The sequence below is a fragment of the Telmatherina bonti genome (assembly GCF_933228915.1).
Source record: "Telmatherina bonti genome assembly, chromosome: 24".
Classification (NCBI taxonomy): Eukaryota; Metazoa; Chordata; class Actinopteri; order Atheriniformes; family Telmatherinidae; genus Telmatherina; species Telmatherina bonti.
In genome coordinates, this window is record NC_136633.1 from 22911046 (window position 1) to 22936834 (window position 25789).

General features: G+C 41.2%; 1 protein-coding gene across 1 annotated transcript in view; it reads left to right on the top strand.

Annotated features, from left to right (window-relative positions):
• zranb3 (zinc finger, RAN-binding domain containing 3) overlaps positions 1 to 25789 on the top strand; it is a 146182-nt gene that overhangs the window by 66639 nt on the left and 53754 nt on the right. Inside the window, exons 14-15 of the mRNA XM_079263659.1 lie at positions 8005 to 8256; positions 22225 to 22370. Coding sequence (XP_079119785.1) covers positions 8005 to 8256; positions 22225 to 22370 — 398 coding nt within the window. The remainder of the gene's footprint in view (positions 1 to 8004; positions 8257 to 22224; positions 22371 to 25789) is intronic.

The window sequence follows — 25789 nt, forward strand, 5'->3', positions numbered from 1 at the left end:
ACTACCGTCCAGAACAGGAACAACGTTCTGGATATTAGCGTCCAGAACAGGAACAACGTTCTGGATTCTACCAATCCAGAACAAGAACAACGTTCTGGATTCTACCATCCAGAACAAGAACAACGTTCTGGATTCTACCATCCAGAACAGGAACAACGTTCTGGATACTACCGTCAAGAACAAGAACAACGTTCTGGATATTAGCGTCCAGAACAGGAACAACGTTCTGGATTCTACCATCCAGTACAGGAACAACGTTCTGGATACTACTATCCAGAACAGGAACAACGTTCTGGATACTACCGTCAAGAACAAGAACAACGTTCTGGATATTAGCGTCCAGAACAGGAACAACGTTCTGGATACTACCGTCAAGAACAGGAACAACGTTCTGGATATTAGCATCCAGAACAGGAACAACGTTCTGGATTCTACCATCCAGAACAAGAACAACATTCTGGATTCTACCATCCAGAACAGGAACAACGTTCTGGATACTACCGTCAAGAACAGGAACAACGTTGTGGATTCTACCATACAGAACTAGAGCAACGTTCTGGATTCTACCATCCAGAACTAGAGCAACGTTCTGGATTCTACAATCCAGAACTAGAGCAACGTTCTGGATTCTACCATCCAGAACAAGAACAACGTTCTGGATTCTACCATCCAGAACAGGAACAACGTTCTGGATACTACCGTCAAGAACAAGAACAACGTTCTGGATATTAGCGTCCAGAACAGGAACAACGTTCTGGATTCTACCATCCAGAACAAGAACAACGTTCTGGATTCTACCATCCAGAACAAGAACAACGTTCTGGATTCTACCATCCAGAACAGGAACAACGTTCTGGATACTACCGTCAAGAACAAGAACAACGTTCTGGATATTAGCGTCCAGAACAGGAACAACGTTCTGGATTCTACCATCCAGAACAGGAACAACGTTCTGGATTCTACCATCCAGAACAAGAACAACGTTCTGGATTCTACCATCCAGAACAAGAACAACGTTCTGGATTCTACCATCCAGAACAGGAACAACGTTCTGGATACTACCATCCAGAACAGGAACAACGTTCTGGATACTACCATCAAGAACAGGAACAACGTTCTGGATTCTACCATACAGAACTAGAGCAACGTTATTGGATTCTACCATCCAGAACTAGAGCAACGTTCTGGATTCTACCATCCAGAACAAGAGCAACGTTCTGGATTCTACCATCCAGAACAGGAACAACGTTCTGGATACTACCGTCAAGAACAGGAACAACGTTCTGGATATTAGCGTCCAGAATAGGAACAACGTTCTGGATTCTACCATCCAGAAAAAGAACAACGTTCTGGATTCTACCATCCAGAACAAGAACAACGTTCTGGATACTACCGTCAAGAACAAGAACAACGTTCTGGATTCTACCATACAGAACTAGAGCAACGTTCTGGATTCTACCATACAGAACTAGAGCAACGTTCTGGATTCTACCATCCAGAACAAGAACAACGCCAATCAACATGTCCATATAAAATGAATGTCAGACCATAACAGGCTGGAGATAACAACATATGTGGCAACGAGCTGCTTGGTAGAAGTCTGCACTCCTCCAGTGTTTCAGCAACTTCACGCCTTTTTTCTTTTTTTTTTTTTTTTTTTTTTTTTTTTTACACATATGTTAGTCAACTGGACGTCTGGTAATTCCTACAGGAACACCTGTAATCTCTGATAAATGTGTGAAACTTCACTTTTTCCCTCTGGAATATCAAGATTCAAAACAACTTTACTGAAACCAAAAGGGCAATTTATTTGTAGCTGCCACACATAAAACAACAGCGTAGAAACAAACAAAATAAAAAAAAAAAACATATAACAAAAGCAGTCCGACCAAATAGATAGGTAAAACCAGAATAAGATAAACTCCAGGCTAAAGTCACAGAATCCAGCTGCCTGATTGTTGATGGAATAAAAGACCTGGAGAGATGATTTGTTTCGCTGAAGGGAGCGGCCAAATGCATCATCATCATGTGATGAGGTTGCCTGATTAGTGTCATGGCCTCTTTTTAACCTAAAAACTGAAAGTGAACTTGGATCCCTGTTTGAACAACGTTGTTCAGGCTGTTTCTGTCTTTAACAGGACCCATGAAACCAACAGATGAAAGTTAAGACTTTACATGAACAGCAAAAGGTCCAGAGTCCTCCATTAGTACGTTCTTTGTTTTTAAAATCAACCCATAAGACTCGACAACCTGGATGTATTGTCAGTATTCAATTTTTTATGTCTTCGTTTTGTTGGTTTTAATGCTAATGTTGCTACAGTTTCTATTTTCTACATGAGTTTCAATAATAATTGGAAATAGCACCGGAAAGTCGGCTAAACAGTCGGGATCAAGTGGAGAAGCTGGTAACAAACTTTTAAATGGTTTTTATATCAGGGAGAATAATTTACCCATAACACACATGTGGAAAGAAATTGTTCAAACCTTTGACTTTTGTTATGGATTTCAAGGAAACATCATTTTAAAGGCCAGAAAGTTGGGTAAACAAAGTAGAAAACAAGCTAATAAAGTAAACAACACCAATAAAAAATGGTGAGTTTCTGTTTAAACTGTAAATAAAAACAGAATACACTGATTTCCAAATCTCATCAACTCGTATTTTATTCCTGATGTTGAAACAGAGACATTTTTACTATTTTGTCAAATGTCATGGGAGGAACACATCAGTAAAGAGTTTGAAACGTAACATCTGGAAGAGCATTTTACAACTAATCTAGTAAACATGACTGGGTGTAAAATAAGCATTTCAGAGAGGCAGAGTCTCAGATGGAAAGATGGGTAGAGGTTTACCAAATGGGAGCTAAAACTTGTGGAACTATTTAAAGAAATGTTTCTCAGACTTTTAGGATCCGACCATCTACAGTGTAGAGTATAATCAAAGGTTTCAGAGAATCAGAAGGAGTCTCTGTATGCTGGTGATCTTTTCCATTAAAAGCAGACGTAATTCTCTTCTAGGGCTGTGACGATGTGCTTTTGTCCTGATTAGATTCCATTTTTTTGGGTGCCGATTTGGTTTAAATTGCTATTCTCATAATTCTTCGATATTACTGATTTTTGTTGATTAAAAACAAAAAAAAATTATGAAACTTTTTTTTTTGCTCGTCATTTTTAATAATTTCAATTAGGAAAAAACAACCCAGAAGCCAGACCATCATTCTGCTGCTAAAATGCCCAAGAAGACAAGTAAAAAGATCAATAAAAACAATAAAAATGACAAAAATGTATAATGGATTATTTTTATTTCATTTTTTTAACAAATGAAAATTAATTTAAAATTATGAAGCAAAAAATCCCAATTTTCGATTTTTGGATTAGATTTTCCCAACCCTATTCTCTACTGGAAACCAGTGCATGGACTCAGGGAGACTCCAGAAACCACTGTCTGTAAACAGTTCAGGCTGAAATCCACACATGCAGGTTAAAGCTCCATCATATATGAAGAGGATCCAGAAACACGCCGTCTTCTCTGGACCAAAGCTCATCTAAAATGATCTGAGTAGAAACCTGGATGAAGATGTGGAATTGTCTGTGGACAGCATGGACGGCGTCTCCTGCAGACTAAAGAGGAGAGGGAGCATCCAGCTTGTTATCTGCCTGCATCTCTGATGGGATGGGGTTGCATTAGTGCCGATGGCGTGGGCAACTTCCAAATATGGGAAGCTCCATCAACGCTGAAACATCTGCTCCCATCCAGACCATGTCTTGCAGATTTCAGCAAGACAATGCTGAACCCCATCTTTCACCCGTCACACCAGCATGGTGGAACAGGAGAACTGGTCTGCTGCATCCAGTACAAAACATCTGGAGCATCATGGAAGCAGAAATCCTGTAGAGCAGCTGGAATCCTGCGTCGGACCAGAACGGGACAACGTTCGTCTCCTAAAACTCCAGCAGCTGCTCTCCTCACCTCCCAGACGAGATGCTATATGATGCGAAACATCACCTGGAGCCACGTTTTACAGATGTGCTGCTGCCCTCAGATTCACGAATCTGTTTCTATGTTTAACGTTGGCATTGTTGTTCTTTTCAACATCTTTGCTTTTTACTTAAATTAAGTAACATAATTAGCATGCTAATGTTTTCAGTTCACTTCAAAGTTAAATCTGTATTTTTTTCATTAGTTTTTTGGTTCTGAAGTCTAAAGAAATGCAAAGTAAAGAGTTCAACTCTGAAATTGATCCCCTGTGTGACAGGAAGAGGAACTTTGCTAATTCCAGGTGTTAAACAACAACATTGCATATTAATTGGAGGCTAATTGGATTACAGTTGGGTTGTTTTGGCAGGAATCCTTGACTGCTTTTAATCAAACTGTCACAGATTATTACAGTACTTCCTTCACGTGACGAGGTTTGACATCTCCGTCGGGTTTGTTCTGAACTGTTTCCTCTGCTTAATTTAACCAGACAACTTCAGTGGAGCCATTTCCCCGTTCGCAGCTTTTTTAAGGTCTAAAGCATGGGTACGCTTCATTCTTCCAGCTGTTACACCTGTAATTTGTCTCTCAGCACCCACTGTGAGAGATGGATGGAGGACAAGGGTAATTTGGTTATCTCCTGGCTCTTTACACCACTCATCTAGCACTCTGCCCCAGTTTTTAGTATTTAACAACAAAAAGCAGCCTTTTTGTTTTCCTCTTCTTCTTCGTCACAGGCTGTAGCCGTTTCCACATGCAGGATCACACCGTTTTTATTAGTTGTTGATTTTCAACCCTAATCAAGCCACAGCAGATCTAACGGGGTCCTGATGGGTGGGAAAACAAGGGGTCGGCTGGTGAAATCGAAGCACACCCTCTGCAGGATTTCCCCCGTTAACGTCTTCCTCTGTAGGGACAACTCCACACAAATTGAGCCGTCTCTCTGTGGCCTTGTTAGCGAAGGGGGGGGGGGCAGGCAGCAGGCAAAGGAGCCCGGAGACTCGTATGACATTTGAGGAAGCTGACTAGAGCTGGCCTTTTGAAGAAACAAGCCACAGAGAGGCAGGATCACTAATTAGCCCTCTGCGTCCCGGAGTCTCACAACTTACTGCCTTGTTAGATTTCGCACCTCAAGTTTGACAAATATTGTGAGAGGATGTGATTTAAATATAACCACAAGAACAGAGAAAGGAAATTGTATTTGCCTTTCTTTTCTTTTTTAAGTTGTGCTCCGGCTGTGACATTTGCAGCTGGCTATAAATAAATGTGCTCTTTTGTTGAAGCAGCCTGTTAATTTTACCTTGATTTTAAAAAAAAAAAAAAAAAAAAAAAGATGTGAAAAAAAAAAAACTTTAGCACAAAAAGTGCAAAAGTTTACTTTTTTATCGGGTAAAGTTAAATTATGAGAATTTGTGTGGGTGCAGAGTTGATTAACTATTCAGAAACATGAACATAGGTTTATGAGCAACATCAGTCTTCCCAACTCTGCATCCTTCAACACCATCTGAAACCTTTTAGACAAGCTTTTAAGTCGTCGAGAGAAATTGTTCTCCAGACCTCTTCAAGGACTTTACAAAGCTGCTCTTGGAAGGATTCATCGTCCATCAGACCTGACTCCACTGATCTTTTCAGTCCAGGTCTTGTTTTTCAGCATAACTCAGCTTTTTCTCCTCTTTTCAAACTCATTAAAGACACACTATAAGATTTTTAGTGAGATGTCCTCTATGGATGGCTAATAAAGCATCCATTTTGCATCCTGCCCATAGACTGTATATGGAGATGGGCGGAGCCTCCGTGACGTCACTCTTTCTGAAGAGCTGAATTGAAGCTCAGTGGGCGGTTCCTACCATCGCCATCTTGGCAGAGGCATGCGCATCATCTTCCCCGGAAAATACAAATATGGAAAAAAAAGGTGGAGCTGAGAGGGGGGCGTTCCAAGGCATCCCCAGGCCAACATAGTCCCTCTGGGTGTCTTTAAAGTGGAACTATTATGTGCATTTCAGGCTAATTTATTTTTATTTCCGAGACTAGAAGGGCTGGGATTGATGGAGTTATTTTCACAAATCGCTTTATTTACTTCAGACCGACCCTCTCCGTAGGCTGTCAGATCAGCCTGTGGGCAAAACGAGTGGATTGAGACTCTTCCGCATTAAGCCCCGCCTCCCACCACTGCACTACATCGCACCGCAACTGCTTTCGCCGTCATTGTAACTTCTCATAAAGAGAAGGATTAGGCTAATATGAACTCAATAAAAAAACCAAAATACAATGTCAACACATAGCATACAGGCCTACATGTTGGAACCTGAATCAGACCCTGAAAACGAAGTGGAAAACAGCAACCCACAGCAACGAATGCAGCAGGATGTCTCTCTTTGGTAAACTCACCAGCCATCGTTGGAAATAACTTTATCCCACGTTTTCCACCCGCCTGATGTATTTGTACATACCCTTGTTAACCAGTAGAATGTAACCAATCACCAAACCTTATCCCCCGGGACGTCACAAGGATTTCCAAGTAGCAAAAACTCTAAAACGACGCATTTTTCATCGCCATGGAAACCAAACGGAGAGAGTGCTGGAACTCAAACTCAAACATGTGTTTAGGTGATAAAAAACAGTGCCGTTCACATGTCTGATGAGGATTCAACACTGTAACACTGTAGAAAGCTCAGAAAACTCCAAATACCATAATAGCACCTCTTTAGTCTTTCCTGGGGCCGCTTCACGGCTGGAACACACCTGGAACACTTACCATAGACTTGAGCCGGTGATTGTTTATATCTTCTATGGAAGATATAATTTCTGATGAGGTTTTAGCCAACAGTGGATGGAAGGTCCAGATCCATCTCTCAGGTCCTGATTCAGATCTTTCCTGGATTTCATATCCTCTTCATCTGTATTAAATTATGAGTCCTAACTCTTCTTCTTTAGTCTCCACTTGTCCACTTTCCTCCATTTAAAGGACATACTGCTGAAATATGCCAACTTTTCAGCTTGTACCTCGTTGAAATTGACCTTTTTGATGAGGAAAAAAAAGGTGTTTTGTCTCTCAAACGGCGTTATCGTCTGTTATTCATAGATGTGTCTTTGTGACACACTACTGGTAAAGTGCAGACAGATAGATTAGACAGTGAGTTCTTTGAGTGCTGAATGTCGACAACGCAGCTTTTGCACTAAGTGATTTTTTTTTTTTTTATGCTTGAATGATTCACAGCAGCTTAGGAAAATGCCTGAATAAAGAACTGCAGTAAAAGCAGCAATTGTCCAAAGAAAGCCTTTAAAAGACCTTCTGAAGAAGCCTGAAGAACCGTTACTGAAACCACTTTGAAAGAAAATATCAAAGTCTGGCTGTCTGGAAGCAAAATGTAAAGAAAGAAGCACAACTAAAACATGGAGGAACGGTGGTCTTTAAGCTGATAACTCTGCTATCGGTATTAAACCGCCATCAGCTGTGTGAATTCCCCGACACAGATGCAGCAACTGCTGACAATTATTTTGTTTCCGTTTGATTGCTCATGATGCAGGTGAGCAATTAACCAAACAATGGGACACAAGCATAATTCATTTTCTCAGTAAATGAAATCGACTCTTCGATCCAGGAGGAGGCTGGCAGGTGCTCTGGCGGCTGCTTTACGCTCGTCCCTAACAGTACAGACTTGCCATCGATGGTCAGTGTGCAGCAATCAGCCAAATACAGTCATAACATAGACTCCAAAGTATTTATTAATGCTCAGTGTGAATGCAATCCTGGTAAAAACAAGAGGTAAGCATTCCTCTGCAGCCCTGCTGATGTCTGCTGCTTTTACACAATCACTTCCTCTGAACTTGTCAGAGGAAGACTTATGATGGCTCCTGTAATAACATCACTAATGAGCCATATTGAGTTTTACTTTCATGTCAGCAGTCATTTTGTCACACTCTTCAGATGATGGATATCGCTCCAGGGAATAAAACTCTTCAAAGTCTGATTACAGTGTGCAACTCGGCCAATAGAGTGATCTTTTTCTATCCCTCTTCCAACCTCTCAGAGCCACCCAGGCCTCCTCAACCCCCCTCAACAGCGACGGACCAGCAGTGCATCGTCGGCGAGCCGAAGCTGAGCCGGGTAAAAGCCAGAGAAGACGAACCGGACCAGCTCGGGGAGGAGGATGAGCCTTCACAAAGCAAACAGAAACTAGGAGAAGCAGAGGACAAGCAGCTGAAAGGCAAACACTCAGCAGGAGAGAGAGGTGATGGCGTCCCTGGCAATGTCTGCTGCCTCCCCCCTGACCACACACAGGGTAATCCCACCTGCAATCTTTTCCTTTTCATATCTAGGGAAATTGGCTGGTGCTGCAGTGTCACCTGCTCGTATAAAGCTGTTTAATATCACGACTTCAACCAATAAGGGACTATAACTCATTCCATATGGGGCTTGGCGTGATTATTCTTATTTCTTCTTGCCTATTTCTTTGCTCTGCAGTAGGAGGCTACAGGAGATATCGAGTAAAACCTCGCTAATCTCAACCAACCTGCTCAGAGAGTTAAATTATAGCACACACGAGGCCTTCAGGTTCCATCACTGTCCGGTCGGCTGACGAGCTTACGATTAGCTGCTTTCCAATAAGGTGGTCTGAGGTCTAATTACATAAAAGGTACACAGGGTCTTTTCATTGCACCTGCTCGTCCTCGACATGCAACCTGCTCCACCGTCCACTTTGGTTAAATCTCTGTGGGAAATTCCCAATTACATATTGTGTGATATTGCAAATTAAGACCTCTGTGTTTGAGTATGAGCGTCTCAGAGGGATACACAAAGCAATAAATTGCACTAATTACAAAGAACTAATTACAATGTCTGCAATATGAAGACCTTCAAGAGAAAATTGCCAGTCTAGCAGAGTCTAAGAAAAGCTTGTGACCTGGGGTTTGGCTCTGAAAGCCTGCAGACTTTTCGGTTATTAAAGCGTCTTTATAGAATAGTTAACATTAGAGGGACTTTAGTACAAGTCATTTAGGTTTGACCAGGGAAGCTATCCTATTACCCTTTAACATCCTAAGATCAGCTAGAAGAGCCATAGACACTCTGACATCTATTAGTGGCTGTCGAGTGGTTAACCTCTTCTTGAGCAGAGCCCCATTTAAGCCCCTTCTTGAGGTTCCACAGAGCAATGGGCTGCCATGTTTTGGTGCCCAGGTTAAGGGCCTTGCTCAAGGCTTCTACTGTGGTTCACCTCTGTTGGACTGCCTTGGACTCAAACCCAGGTTCTCCAGACCCAAGCCCACATTTGTCACTGTGTGCAGAACATGTTACATGTTAAAATAACAGAAAGAAACTCTGCTAAGACTCTACCGGACATTACCATCAAAACGAAACACGGCTCAAACCTCAATAATCATATAGGAATGTAAAAAACAAAAAGAAAACAAGTGAACTGCTGTGTCATTTTAGTGTTTCTGCCAAGGTGTCTTATGAAAGCAGAGACTGCTGGTAACAGAGACGTCTGTCTCGTCATTGTGGGACAGAAACCCTTTAAGCTAGCAGCCAAACACAGCAAAGAAAAAAATATGTCATAGTTATAAATCATGTCAAAAGTTTTATTCCATCTAAGTTTTATTAAGTTTATCTCCAGCTCTCGTTTGAGCGATTCGCAGCAGAGTGTGAAGCGGCTGAGATGAGATTCAGCACCTCCAAATCTGAGACCATGGTCCTCAGCCGGAATAGGGTGGATTGCCCTCTCCGGGTCGGGAGTGAGGTCTTGCCTCAAGTGGAGGAGTTTAAATATCTCGGGGTCTTGTTCACGAGTGAGGGAAGGATGGAGCGTGAGATCGACAGACGGATCGGTGCGGTGTCTGCAGTACTGCGGACTCTGCGCCGGTCTGTCGTGGTGAAGAAGGAGCTGAGCCAGAAGGCGAAGCTCCCGATTTACCAGTCGATCTACGTTCCTACCCTCACCTATGGTCACGAGCTGTGGGTCGTGACCGAAAGAACGAGATCTTGTATACAGGCGGCTGAAATGGGTTTCCTCCGCAGGGTGGCCGGGCTCTCCCTTAGAGATAGAATGAGGAGCTCGGTCATCTGGGAGGAGAGCTGCTGCTCCTCCACATCAAGAGGAACCAGTTGAGGTGGCTCGGGCGTCTGGTCAGGATGCCTCCTGGACCTCCCTGGTGAGGTGTTCCAGGCACGTCCCTCTGGGAGGAGACCCTGGGGAAGACCCAGGACACGCTGGAGGGATTATATCTCTCGGCTGGCCTGGGAACGCCTCGGGATCCCCCCCGCAGAGTTGGTAAATGTGGCTGGGGAGAGGGAAGTCTGGGTTTCCCTGCTTTGGCTGCTGCCCCCGCGACCTGACCTCAGATAAGCGGATGAAAATGGATGGATGGAAGTTTTCTTTCAACTCAACTGCTAACGTGTTCTCCTACGACCAAAAACGTGCCCAAAAAGACACTTTTTCTTTAGCCTGGAAAATTCTGGCAAGGCTAGAGTTAGCTTAGCTTAGCATCACATCTAAAAACGGTGGAAATTAGCTATTCATTTACTTTCTTTCCACAATTTCTATTTGCTGATTATTAATATTAAATAGTATAAAATATACGTAACGCCACACGGCTGCATAATACTTTAGTCACTTGTCATCACTTTCATGGTTTGGAATAGCGAACTAGCTAGCAAAAAATGCTTTGCCTCAGCCAGCAGTTGAAGATGTTTTAAAACTAATTGTAAGGCAATGTTAATTATAAGATGTAAGTTAATGTTACTGCTGAGACAAAATACTGAAATATTAAGTTAGAAAACCTGTCGACAGTAAACTGTTAGCTTGTTTCTAAACATGATGTTTGTTTCCATGGCGACCAAGGGGACTTTAATGTGAAATATCTACTTTTCCTATCATATTCCTTGGGATTTTACCCTGAATTCTCCCGACTCTGACTATTGATAAGCGTCCATCATCAAAATATGTTGATCATAGACATATATACCTAAATGCCATATCGACACCTCAGCCCAATGATGTGATACGTCAACGTGTCCGCCATCTTAGTCCTTGGGAAGAAAGCTCACAAGATAAACACGAGTGAAAGGTACTGTCTTTTAAACTGGAGTACATATTAAACGTTTGTAAAAAAAAAAAATTTCACCTGATTGGATTTGAAAATTTAAGTTGTGTTGAAAATAAGTTTATAACAGTGTCGTAATTGTTAATCAAAACTCACTGACAGACTCTTAGATGGTTTATTGGGATTAAAATAGTATTTATTTATAACATAATGAGTGAGAGAAAATATGTTGCGAAAAGGAAGATAAAACCCGGTTTTTGCCAGGAGTAGCTGCGGTAGATATATTTAACACAACACATATTACTTATTTAACAATTATCTGGTTTAAAACCTGTCCCTATAAAGCAGTAAAGCATAAATTAAAGCATAAATAAAAAAATCTGCTTTATCAGGAAATGGTCGAATAGCACAGAGTTTACAAACGCTTTGTCATTTTGAAACATAACAAAAAACTAACATAAAACCACTTACTAAGGTTCTTAACCCTTTTATGCATCGTGTGCATGACAGTGGACTCATATTTAAAGGTGGTTTTTTTTTTGTATATTCATATGTGTGGGTGGTATATTTGCAATTTGTCACTTCAGCGGACATTAAAGCATCACTGTATATACTACCATTCACTAAAGAATAAACTATAGTATAAATTTCATTTATACATAACTACCGCTGTGATAAACAAGAAAACATCATAGAATATTCTAAGATGTACAATATGACATATTTTATAAATGTTTCTGTCAAATACATAAAATAAACTAAATCACCCTGTCCAGGGTGAACCTTTCGCCCAAAAGACTCCTGGGATAGGCTCCAGATCCCCCACGACCCTGAATTAGATGAAGTGGTTAGGATAATGAATGACTGAATGAAAAAGTCAAATGATATTAAAGACTAAAGCCTCTGTAAATGTCTGTAGAAGTTAAATATTGTATCTGAAGAAATGTGGAATTGTTTTTTTAATAATTAATAAAACAGAGGGTTAAATGGATTTCACCAATGACCCCCCTCCCTATTCCTCCTATGCTTCACACACTTTAACCATATTACATGTTATTGCATTAAGTCCTGTAATCCTGAAAATGTTCTGGGATAATTCAGATACTGTCAGATCACATCTGAAGTGGGACTAAAGGCTTGCGCATGTAATCATAAATACATAACAGCATCAACAAGAGCTTGGAATAAAAACAAACAAGCAAACAGTTAATTGTTTTTACCATTAAAAATCATTTCTGCTGATCAAGTTACACGACTGTTCGGGTTTGTTCAGCCAAATGCAGATGTTCCAGGTGTTTTTCCTCTGGTAAAAGTTGATGCTTTGCCAGGATCCATATGGCAGCACCAATTATGTACGAAGTGGACCAATGGGGCATCGATGGGGCGATGGCTTCTTGAGATATTTAACTGTGTTTTTCTGCAACTACTTTACTAATTTATTAAGAACTGGGCTGCTAGCCTCAGTTTTTAAATTCTCCACTGTTTTTCAGGTATATTAACTCTGAGACTGAACACATTAGGGCTGTAACTATATGCTTTTGCCCCGATTCCATTCGATTCTATTTTTTTGGGTGCCGATTAGATTTAAACTGTGATTCTCACAATTCTTTTATATTGCTGATTTTTGTAGATTAAAAACCAAAAAAATGTTTAAAACCTTTTTTTGCTCGTCCTTTTTCTTGATTTCAATGAGGAAAAAAACAACACAGTAGCCCGACCATCACTCTGCTGCTATAATAAAAAAAGACTACATTTTAATAATGTATTGTTATTGGTTTGGAGGAAAAAAAACATTTTTTTTTAAACACAAAAATCGATTTTAAAATTGTCAAGCAAAAAAATCCCAATTTTTGATTTTTCAATTCGATTTTCCCACCCCTACTACACATCTTATTTTATTCCTTTTGAGGAGATTATACATGCAGCCCTTGCAGTTGTGAAGCCCTGTTTATTTCAGGTATCTCATTTCAGACAGGATGCAGAATAAATAGTCATAGTTGAGAAGAGATTAATTTCCCCGTTTCTGTAGCTACCTGCGCCGTGGTCTCTGACTGAATCCCACCACAGCTTCCCCTGCAGTGCTTTCTGCACTCTGTGCTCGCCCCCCTACAATCAGGGAAAAAAAATACTAAAGGTGAGTGAAAAACCTGCTCCCTTTTTTAAAAAAAAAAAAAAAGAAAAGAAAAACACCTCTATTCAGACTGACTCCAGGGGAGAGATAAAAGCTTCACTGTCGATCAGAAATGGCAGCACTAAAGAGGCGCTGCAGGGCTTCAACTTGCCCCCCCCCCATCTGCCCTTTGGACACACACTTTTCCCTGGAGGCGGCTAATATCTGTCTGCAAAAGTTTTACTTGGGAATTATTAAGAAGCGTCGCGTCAGAAACGAGGAGCGTTGCAACAGATGGTTCCCGCAGAGCTCCCGTCGCAACTTCACTGAGTCAGTCAGAGATTACAGGAGGACGTAAACCTACAGATGCCTCAAAAACAAGTGCACCTCCACTCTTTTTGCTCCTCCTGTTTGGTGGAGAAAGACAGGCAACGACATGTAACCAACAGCGTGGGTCTAATATGAAAAACAGTGGTTGTCCAATAAAAGTGACCTATGGGGTCAGGATCGGGTGCCTAATGATTTTTCTCAACCTGCCTGCGGTTTTCAGAAGGCGAACCGCAGAGCTGTCGGCCGCCCCCGCCTCTTGATTGCTCTGAGATTACTTTCCACGCAGCACAGACAAGCAATCACTCCTCCTCCGCTCCTTCTCCCTCTCTCCTCACTGTCTGTCGCTCCATCTATCTGCATGCTGCGACTATTTAAACATCAATACCTTCGTTTTGTTTGTGTTTTCGGACGTTAGTTCAAACGCCGCAGCGGCGTCAGTGTGTCTTCACACCACAAGAGCGCGGTTCGAATTCTACTTTCCCTACATCTGTTGTTTCGGTGCTGCAGAAGATGAGATGACTCAGTCTAATTAGCTGTTGTTTTCTTTCCCTCGCTGTAAAATAGCAGATAAATCCCTTGGGGTGTTTTGAAGGCACTGTTCATACTGTGTAAGTGACAGTCTAATAAGACGGCTTTGTAAGATGAATTGCCCCCATCGTATAAATGGCCCACTTAATGCAGCTGGCGCATTCTGCCACTGCAAACAGAGGAAGGAGGGTAGTTTTTAAAAAACAGCCTTACACAAAATATAGGGTGCAGAGATGCTGGGTTTTATTACAGATGCAGCAGGACAGAAGGATGGATGGGATTTTTCTGAGATGCAGGTGTCCTAAAAACGTTTGCGAAAATGCCTCCGTCTTGTTATTTTGATATTTTCAGACACAAAGCGGCGCGTTCCTGCTGAAGCCAAGGGTAGTAGCATCAGAACAATGTGTGCCAGACCCGGGGAAATTGCACCTATGAGGATGGCAAACATAAAAATGAAAGATGTGGGGCTTTGCACAGGACGGGTCAAGGAGAGAGAAAAGACTTATGAGGATGATCTCACTTTGAAACAACAGTTTTAGCATCACAGATATTAGCTGAAGCACGCATGTAGTTGCTGCCGACTGTCCAATGAAAGCGCTGAATTAGTGGGATCTCTGCAGGAAATGTCAATGACAACTACTTAGCATTGATTGAAATCATTAGTGTATAAAATAAAATAAAAAAACTCCAAGCAGCAGAGTGAGTTCATGACTAAGACCGTGCGGACTGAATTAGTGCTTCAGAAATGCTCTAAAAGCTTCATTTATGCAGGCGGGTTAAAAACAGAGGTTAATTAGGAATGAAGCAGTTAGTCAATATAATCAGTGACCAAATTAAGGCCTGATTGTCTTTAAAAATGTGATATTTTTTAAAATAGCATTGACTGAAGAGCACTTAGAGGTGCGTTTTCAGTGACGGTTACCATTTTATTTTATGCAGCAGCTTAATTTCACTGCAGAAATAAATGTTCCTCTGTCGTTGATCAAATACGAGATCACAATTTCACTACGGAGCCACGTTTTGATATTAAAGCAACACTGCATAACTTTTAAACTACGACTTTCTGTCTGGTTTTGATGAAAAACGGACATTTATCGTGCACATTGCTGAAAGGTTGTTGCCCCGAAGTGTCCAAAAGCGTGTAAAACCCACTTCACAACTTTATGTTCCAGCCCAGTACGTCAGCAATCATCGCCGATTTGGCAAAAAACCCTAGAAGACGTAATCAGAAGCGAGGAAAACAAAGAAGGAACCATACAGGAGACCATGTTGAGTTGATCTATATTAGTTGGAGAGAGCTCAGAGAAGAGAGAGGATGCAACACGGATGCTGAATTTACCTTCATTAGGTGGAACGGAAGTGAGAAAACCTGCCGTAATGACGTGGAGCTGATTTAGTACGTAGTTGTAGAAATGACAATCCGGCCTGGAAGGGGGGCCAACGTTAATCCAGTTCCATCCGGTTCTTTATTTGACTACTCCTTCACCAGCGACTGTTGTTTCTTTGCAGGTCATGTCAGATTCTAGTTGTGTTCAGATTAATCTTTTTGTTTGAAAACACGCAGTGCCACTGCTAGATCGCTGGAGCTCTTTATAAGGAGGGACGGCTGGGAGAGAAGGGAAGAGGCGGTAGTTCATATGAACATACGTCAACATGCGGCGGGTAAACTGTCTGTCTTTTCTGTCTGTAAAACATCTTGAGATGGCATTGCCGTGATTTGACGCTATATAAATAAAGTAGAAAAAAAAAAGAAACGTAACAGAAAGACTGTGTCAGGCTATGTTCTAGATGAAATAACACCTTGACTTCATCACAGATATTTTTACCTTCAATCTAGAAATGATCAGTTTCTGCTTATTACCCCGTTTAAGTTTTTTAGATTTAAGTTGTAAAATTAAATAAATGGATGCAGGTATTTCTCCTGTGGGACTTAAAGTGGAACTATTATGTGCATTTCAGGCTAATTTATTTTTATGTCTGAGACCAGAAGGGCTGGGATTGATCGAATTATTGTCAGAAATCGCTTTATTTACTTCAGACCGACCCTCTCCGTAGGCTGTCAGATCAGCCTGTGGGCAAAACGAGTGGATTGAGACTCTTCCGCATTAAGCCCCGCCTCCCGCCACTGCACTACATCGGGAGCGCGCACCGCACCTGCTTTCGCCGTCATTGTAACATCTCATAAACAGAAGGATTAGGCTGATATGAACTCAATAAAAAAACAAACAAAATACAATGTCAACACATAGCATACAGCCCTACATGTTGGAACCTGAATCAGAGCCTGAAAACAAAGTGGAAAACAGCAACCCACAGCAACGAATGCAGCAGGATGTCTCTCTTTGGTAAACTCACCAGCCATCGTTGGAAATAACTTTATCCCACGTTTTCCACCCGCCTGATGTATTTGTACATGCCCTTGTTAACCAGTAGAAGGTAACCAATCACCGAACCTTATCCCCCGGGACGTCACAAGGATTTCCAAGTAGAAAAAACTCTCTAAAACGATGCGTTTTTCGTCGCCATGGAAACCGAACGGAGAGAGTGCTGGAACTCAAACTCAAATATGTGTTTAGGTGATAAAAAAAAACAGTGCCGTTCACATGTCTGATGAGGATTCAACACTGTAACACTGTAGAAAGCTCAGAAAACTCCAAATACCATCATAGCACCCCTTTTAACAAAACACACAAGGGAGTCCACAGTGAAGCATTTTTAGCTAAATGGAGCAGATTAGAAACCTAATTATTAACTTAACCATTGAATATTTACCTCTAAACTCTTTAGGCCAGAGGTGGGCAGCTCTGTTCCTCGAGGATCATAGTACTGCAAGTCTTGCAAGTTTCCCTGCTGCAAACACAGTTGACTCAACTCAATAGGGAATTAGGAGATTTGTGCAGAGTTTGATGGTAACACTCTGGGGACGCATCGTCGGCGATGCCAGGGACCATGTTGTGCTTAATCGAGCATAGCTGTCGAACCATAAAAGATAGAAACTTACTTTTTTTTTCCATCTTAATCGGGAGACTGCGAGCTTTCAGACAGTAGTTCTGACATCACTGTAGCCCATTTATAAGTGATACACTGTTGTGTCAAAATATCTGTTCCAATCAGAGCCTTTGACTTTGGCGCATGACACGTGTTTGTCCAATCAGAGCCGACGATGCCTCAGGAAACGCCTCCAAACAGTGTCAATCACTGTGCATCGGTGTCATTAGCAGTCGGATAACTGCCTTCTGTATTTACAAGGCCGATAAATTATTAAAACAACAGCTTTTACGCACGCATACCATGCGTAATTGCTCAAACAAACATCTGCATTACTAAAGTAGTTTATTTCAACATAAACGACATGACGGCATCGTAACAGATGTATAACTTGGTAACAGATACAGTGTGTGCAGCTGACAGTGATTTCGGAAAGCTGCGGTGCTTCAGTCCCCTTCAGTACCTTTAGTCATGCTTCAAAATTATAATACTCTTTATTTCAAGCAAAGGGGCCTCATTTACATTGCAGTTTATGATATTTCAATTAAAAATAAAAAAATAAAATAAAAAAAACAAGTTGTAGGACATTATGGGGCATTGAAAGGTGGTGTTTATTAGCATTTAAACTAAAAGAGAAGTCAGGCGCGGTTTATTTCTCTGAAATGTCCTTGGTTCTCAGAGGTTTAAGCTAAGTCTGATAATCAAGTCGGATCAGGTGTGTTGGAGCAGGGAAACTTGTAACACTGCGGTAGCCTGGCACGCCAGACTGGAGTGCTCTATGTATTTAATACAGAGCGACTCAGTCTGGAGTCCCTCAACTTCACAGAGATTTGCATCGGTCTAAAACAAACCGGCCACTCTGACTGATTGATCTGAGGAGACTCTTGCCTCTTGCTTCGTGTCACCAAGTATTTTTTTAAATATTCAAGATGGTGCACGGACGTAGCGAGAGTTCGTTTCTTTTTTTTCGTTGCAAAATATTAGTTTCTTCTACGATTCGGTTCAAAAAGCAACACCAAGTCGCCAATAACGCCATGTGGCCTCAGGATTTTACAGCAAAAATGACGCAGGTCGTTTATGTCTTCTGTACTGCACGCCGTGTTTATTTTCTTCTGAACACTTCCAACATTGTAGGCTGCTTTACTGACGTCACGTCCCCCATTTTTCTGATTGGTTTACTCCGCGCTTGATTGTCCCGCTCTAGAAATCCGTTGATGCGAGTGAGTTCCCAGACTCTACGCTGGTGCAGCAAGAGAGTCTGTATTGCCAGACTAGAGCTGCGATTATGTTTTGGACTGTTCTGTTACCTTAAATATGCTAAACCGAGGAGCTAAAATCAATCTGGATCTGCAGTGCTGGCATAGAAAGTCCTACTAGTTATGGATTTAATGTGAAATAAATAATTTCTAGAATGGCTTGACAGAACAAGACTGAACCGCCACTGAGCCCCTAATAAGTGAAGGTCGGGGCATCAGTGTTTCCCATCTTAACCCGACCCACCTCAAACCATAGGTGAACACAGTTACAAAAGAACTAACCGAGATGTGATAAACCTTTAGCAAATCGTTTTAGTTCAGGTAAGGGTTATCAGTTGCCAAAGCTGATCTACTTTCAAAGCCTGTAACAGGTTCCTGCTGCTGCTTTAAACCATTACAACATGGCTTTCTTGCCATGATAAGACATTTTAAAACCCTGGCAACCAGAACACTAAACATTTCTCCCACTTAACCCTCTCAGACGCTGAATGCATAAGCTGAGTCTGTCTAATAACCACAAAGAGCCAGTGCAGGAACAGGGCAGCATTTTTTCAATGGAAACTCTCGTCACACATATCAGCCTGTGTCAGTCTTTCCCCCCATTAGCAAGCCAGATGACCACACGTTCTCACGAACCCGCGCATACCCCGACACGGCAGACAACTGGCCACGCGAAGTGATTTAAGGTGAGTATTATCAGAGTGTTATAGGTCATTGTCTAAATGAAGCGTGGTCGAACAGCGCCGGTCTCATTTCCACCGCCTGACCTTTTCTTGCTGGATGCTGGCGGGATGAGCGAGCTACATCGCTGACACTAATGACCTGCTCTTTCTTCTCTTTCTCTGTTTCTCTCCATCTGGGACTGTCATTTTATCACTCCTTTTTTTTTTGCTCTGGAACCGCGTTTCCATCCTTTTGTTCAGCAAATTCTTCAGTGGACTTGTGAGAAATAAATTGGACAGTTTCTGTCAGGGAAAGGGGCTTTCTATGTAGCAGCACGGCATCACACGGCACCCAAGGAATGCTGGTAGTTCTGCTTTAGTCAGATGGCTTTGAGATTAGTCTGGTTTAGCGCACAGGCTGTTAAATGTCTGCTTTGTTCATTACTATAATTACATACACACACACACACACACACACACACACACACACACACACACACACACATGTTGATGCTAAGCTTGTTTAAGTGTATGTCTATGTGTATATATATATATATATATATATATATATATATATATATATATATATATATATATATATATATATATATATATGTCTATGTATTTGTGAATGTATGGATATGCTTTTGTTTTTATACAGTATGTGTGTGTAGGTATGTGTAAATATTTATGTAAATCATAGACCGTATATGAAAGATGGACGGAGCCTCCGGTGGTTAAAAGTGAAGCCTATGAGGAAGTGCATAAAACTGTAGTTCCCCCTTCATCCACTAGGGGCTGCAAAACGGAGCAAATCCCCATAGACTCCCATGTTAAAAAGACCAACTTCACAGCAGAAATAAACATGTTTACAGCCTGGTTCAAAAATACATTTTAGGTTTAATAGATCAGGTTTACCTTCATGACAACTGTGGGGGGAGTGAATTTTTTTTCTTACTCACCCGTTTAAAAGTAATTTAATCTTGAAATTCTGCATATTTAGGGGCGTGTCCGTTTGATTGACAGGTACCCAATCTCCCGCTTCAAGTCAGAAGAACGTAGAACAACCGCGGTTTTTAGCCGGTTAACAACGTGACTTAGCGTCAGCCCGCTTGACTCCGTTAGCTGGTTAGCTCCTGTTATCTCCAGGATAGCTCGGTTAGCTCTTAGCTACAGAAAGTTCGTTTGATGTCAATCATTCACCATGACGCTCACAGCCCCGCTCTCAGCTCCACCTCTTTACCCATATTTGTATTTTCCGGGTGAGACGACGCGCATACCCCTGCCATGATGGTGATGGTAGGAACCGCCCACCGAGCTTCAATTCAGCTCTTCAGAAACCTATGGGTGACGTCACGAAGGCTCCGTCCATCTTTTTATATACAGTTACAGTTTTATATACATCGATGTTCACTAAACGGTCAATATAGACCACAATGCATTGCAGGCAGGAGCTCAAAGTGGCGCAAGTGACACAAACGTCAAAGCAGGTCAGTAAAAACTATAGAATTAATTTTATATCCTTACTTATTGAATAAATGTGAAATAAAGAATAAAAAACAGTATAAGAAAATATTTTTTTTATTGGTCGCACACTTGCAAGTAGATGAAAAATGTACTTGCTCTGACTCACATTTTAGTCCCAAATGGCTTGGTCACAAAATACATCAAACTTTTCAGCTACTCCTCCCCTCATGCTGAATATGAAAATATCAGACGTGTTGAGATTATTTCTTTAGATTCTTGTTCTTTTTGCAAAAAATTCTGTGGCTTCCACATTAACATGATGACATGATCAAACTGTGTCGGCACTCGCAGCATCGCCAGTGGGCTCGTCCAGATGGCTTTAAGTTGGAATTATTTCAGAAATTTCTCCAGATGTTAAATTCATTATGTCTGAGGAACCAAGAACTCCAAAATGGCATCAACTATTGACGTCTTAGTCAAATGATTTAAGCTGTGTCCCAATTCAGGTTTAGTGCACTTCAGAGTGTGCAGATTACGTAGTCTGTTCACTACGTTACTGAAATGAGTCAGTTTACCTTGTGTATGACAATGACCCGTAGTGATCCAAACCCTAGTGAATACAGATGCAATGTTTATCTAGTTAAAAGTTCCCATTCTTCCATAAAACACGGAAATATAAAAAAAAAAAAGAAATGTAGCTGCAAATTTTAATTTGATTTTGTTTCATTTCATTCATGACATCCAGAATTGAACTTGGTGGGCGCAGCATATTTACAGCCCTAAATCTGTCGTCAGCCGTAACGTCCATTAACCAGAAGCTTGGCTCTGTTTTAATTATTTACAGGGGCGATTAATCGCGCCACAACATTTACACCAAAAAACAACAGTTTTTCATTGAAATGTGTTTTAATTGCTGAATAAAATAATACAGATATTTATATCTTGTTTTACTTCTTGCTTTCCCTCAATGCTCTGGTTGCAGAATAAGCCATTGAACATTGAAACTGTTTTCCAACTAAAAGAAAAACAGCTTGTTTCTCTGCACCTGAAATGATCGATCGGATTTAAACTGCTTAATCATTAGAGCTGATCAGCCTGTGTCGTGGCTGAAATGATTAGACGCAATGATGAGACCTGCAATAAAATCACAATAAATCAGGACAGCTGTGCTAATTTCCAACGGTTGCTCAGAGTTTAGGCCATAATGTTCACAAAACAAGATAAAAAGTGTCTGTTAGTGCAAACATTGATATTTAGAAGTGATTAAGTTGCTGAAAGCGATCAGCGACATCTGTGTGCATGGAGTCATTGTTAGCATGGAGTTATCCAGTCAAACAGGGTGGAAAATAAACACGCTGTGGAAGAAATTCCACTTTTCTCCCCTGTTTTATTGTAATTTGCTCACTCATAGCACCGCTTTATTTCTGAGTTCCCCAGATGTACCGAGACACCGACCGTTGTCATGGAGATTTAAACAACCAGCTGAAAAGCTTTTGATTTGTTTAGAAACTTTATTATAACACATATTGATGGTACTTTTAGAAGACTTCATTTAGACTTCATAGACCTCCACATGTTGGTCGAATGCTGACATAATCGTAATAATTCCCTCAACATTTTCTGTAATTATCTGAAGCAATAAGCAGGAAAATAGAGACGTTGTGTAGACATAAACTCTGCACACAAATGTGATTTTTCCGAATATTGTGCCCTGTGTTATAAATATTAAAAGATGGAGTCTAATGTCTCTGCTTTTCATTGCATCACTAAAGGAGCAAACAGTGTACCAATAAAGCTGGGAAAGCCAATAATGAGCCTATAATATATGCTTGGTGAGATATTAGTCAGCCTCTTCCTCTCTCCCTGCAGACTGCGAAGCTGGGCCGCCTTCGTCTTCTACCGCTGATGCTAATGACGATGGTGGTGGAGATGACGCCAGCACCGCCCAGCCCGCGTATCCTGGCCTGCAGTTCTGCGCCAGCCAGTACACAGACCGTATATATCTCTACACCAAGGTACTGCTGCCTTTGAGTGTTTAACTCTGCATATTTCAGCTCAAAAGGGACCTGAGATCATTTGCGAATAGCTTCTTTCTTTTTTATGGTTGTGAAAAGGTGGTGCAATTACAGGGAATGTTACACGAGCCTGCAGCACAAACGTAAAGTTTTCAGTCACTCCAGGATTCAAAGATTTTTCCCTGATAGATGCTTCTTTCTGTCACTGAAAACCGTCCCTCAGCATCATCGCTGTTTTACTCCCAGGATGGTGTTGAGGTAATGGCGCTTGGTTTCCTTCTCAGGTAGCAAACACTTTTATTGCCTCAGTAAAGTCTCAGCAGTCAGTTCAATTTCATTTATTTATCCAGAAAGTGCTTTAAAAGCCGCCACAGCTGAAGCAAATAAAGGCAGAAATTTAAGTCAAGGTTTTAATTGAATATTTTACTTCCATCTACTATTCTTAATCTGTTGTCAAATCTGATTTTATTGTGTTTTACCTATTTATTTACTGACTATTTTATATTTAATCCATGTGTTTTATACCACTTTCAGCATTTAATTTGTCTTGTGTTTTTTTTTATTTTATTGTCTTTTATATTTATTTTATTTATCCCTTGTTTTTATTCTTTTTATTTCAGCTTAGAATCTTTCGATTTAAGCTTCCAGTGTTTTAGTTTACGCAATGTGGTTGGTTGAGGGTTAGGACAAGCTTCAGCCAGAGCACAACGTAGTGGGTAGGGCTGGGCGATATGACCAGATTCTCATATTCTGATATAGCTCATTTTATATTCCCATAATGATATAAAATTGTTTGTGTAATTTTGTGTCAGTCAACAGTTATGTGTCAGATGTGCTTGGCAATGGCAGCAGTGATCTCCTTCCATCTGGGGGAACTATGGCCGTATGACGTTTCACGGGTAAATGCCTGTTGCAGCGTTTGCGTCTGGAGTTTATGATGAACTTTCGTCTCCACTTCACGCTGCTTTTGCTCGTTGACTCTATTCTTTATTCTGTATTCTTTATCCTGATTCCTGTGCAGGTGATAAAATGAGTTAGTTGTGTCAGAGTCCGTTGTTGGGACTGTGAGCTAGTCTGTTATCGGTTCCACGTCGGCCTTTTTATATCCAAGCCGCATCAATGCAACAGAAATTTCCCCTCTTTTATGAACAAGCTCATCAGTTTGGGTTGGCTGGTCATCTTTTAGTGAATTATCCTGCTCTGAAATACGTCTGCTACGTCTTCCTCCATGTTTAATATATTGCAGCATGCATTAAAGCGCATTTTGACGTAAAATACTGCAGTAAAACACCTTATCGTGGCGTAAACAATAGAGCCTTATATGAAACAATAAACATTTTCTATCGTCCAAAGGATATATATTGTCATATCACCCAGCCCTAGTTGTGGAAAACCATGTAGGAACCATATCTCAGCCAGCATGTCCACGTGGGACCTATATGGGTTAAATTTGGACAATGAGGGTACTGAGTGTTGTTACAAAGGACCCACATATTTAAAGGCCATGTGGGCTGCCTTAGCTCCATAAGTGATGCATGTGGGCTAAGTGGGCATGGTGGCTTATGTGGGCTGGTTAAATGGGCCCCAATTGACCTTTTGCAAAAGCCCGTCCCTTGGTTACTGTTAATGTTGTTTCTGTTGCCCGTCAAGCCAGAGTGTTGTTTGTGAATGTCATGATGGGGATAGCTTGTATACCAGTGTGTGTTAGTGACTCACTTTGGAGCAATACCATTGCGGTATTCTCCTGATTAAAGCAAAAGTGATTACAGTATGCTGTGGAGGGATAATACACTTGCATAGCAACCACTGCGTTGGAAAAGATAGAAAAAAATTAGTTCCTGACGTTATATGCTTGCAAGTTACTTTTACTTTTTTTTTTTAACTAATTAAACAGATGAAACATAACGTCAGAGGGTCCCAGCAGGCCAATAAACAGCTAATGTAGACGTTCACTGGGCTTCCAAAACTAATCTGGTGATGATATCCTAATACACAATATTAACTAATATTTATAATCACTGTAACAGACAATTTTGTTGATGTCATGCTCTTTAGAGCAGGACAACGCCTGCCTTGCTTCTTTTTTGCAAACATTGGGATGCTTGTTTATTTTCAAGACATTGGTCAGCGAGGCCTCCCGTTTATCTGTTTAGCCATTCCAGGCGTCGTTCTAGTTGTGTGTTCGGCTTTTAGAAGACAAAAAGCCCGACTACCCCCAGACAAACCTACTGTTTGATTTACATAAACTATAGACCTTTAATGGCACCGCATAGACATGCTGACTGGACTCCTCTTTATTCAGGAATTTTCTGATATTTTTTTTAGCCTTTTATTTATTTGTTCCAATTTTTGCCGTATGGATCATATATCGCAACTGTTAACATAATCCGGTAAAGACCAACTTAATCCTGCTTATTTATGAAGATTCTGACAGTTTTATGGGTCGCGAACATCAACGTGCTTTACGTAACACAGTGAGGAAACGAGAGGGTGTTCCGTCAGAGGCTTCTTCAAGTAGCTGAAGATAAGACATCTCAATCTTAAACAATATGATTAAAAACTAATCATTTCTAAATGAAAAGAAAATATAATTTCCCCTTAATTTCATCAATTATAAACAGGATTTTGCCTTTATTAAGCTGCAATGGATCTGCTAAACAAAAACTGACCATGAGACTGCAACGAAGGCGCTCGGTCAGAGGTACATAGACGCTGTTTACCTTTAACAACCAGTCATGTAAAGTACCGGAAGACAGGTCACCCACTGGGGTTAATTACATGAAGACTTCAGATGTTTCAGTCTGTAATCAAGTCAAATGTTCATGCAGCACCCATCAGATTAATACATCCTGTATTTTAACCCCAGTGTGACTCTGATTACTTTCCCGTGCATCCTTTGCACTCCTCCTGAGTGCCACTTGCGAACAAACCTCTATCGATCACAGTGTGATACTTAATACCCTTTTGTTTCATTCATGTGGGATCAAATTCCTTCCCCGCTAAAGCAGATAAGAGACGAGAGGCTTTTACATGACGACCGAAGCACTGAGCTGAATCACCAGTGGAATTTTTCCCTGTCAGCAATAGACAAGTGTCATGTACGTGTGGCTGAGACGATAAGCCACGGAGATAAATGTCCCCCCGATGTCGTTTAAATGATAAACTGGAGGAATTCTGGCTGGGAAGCTGTCACGCCGGGATAATCCTGGACCAGGCAGAGAATTCACTGGGGGTGTCGCTCAGGGCACAATCAGATGACAATTTGTCGCCAGTGCTTGGATGAGATATATTGACAGTCTTTGGAATTTTATGTGCATTTTCTCCAGATCAAACTGCTGTTTTAGTCAAGGATTGGCTGTCCCTGGATTGGGTGTTTTGTTTCCTGTCAACGCTGCTTTACAGCATCAGGATGATTCAGA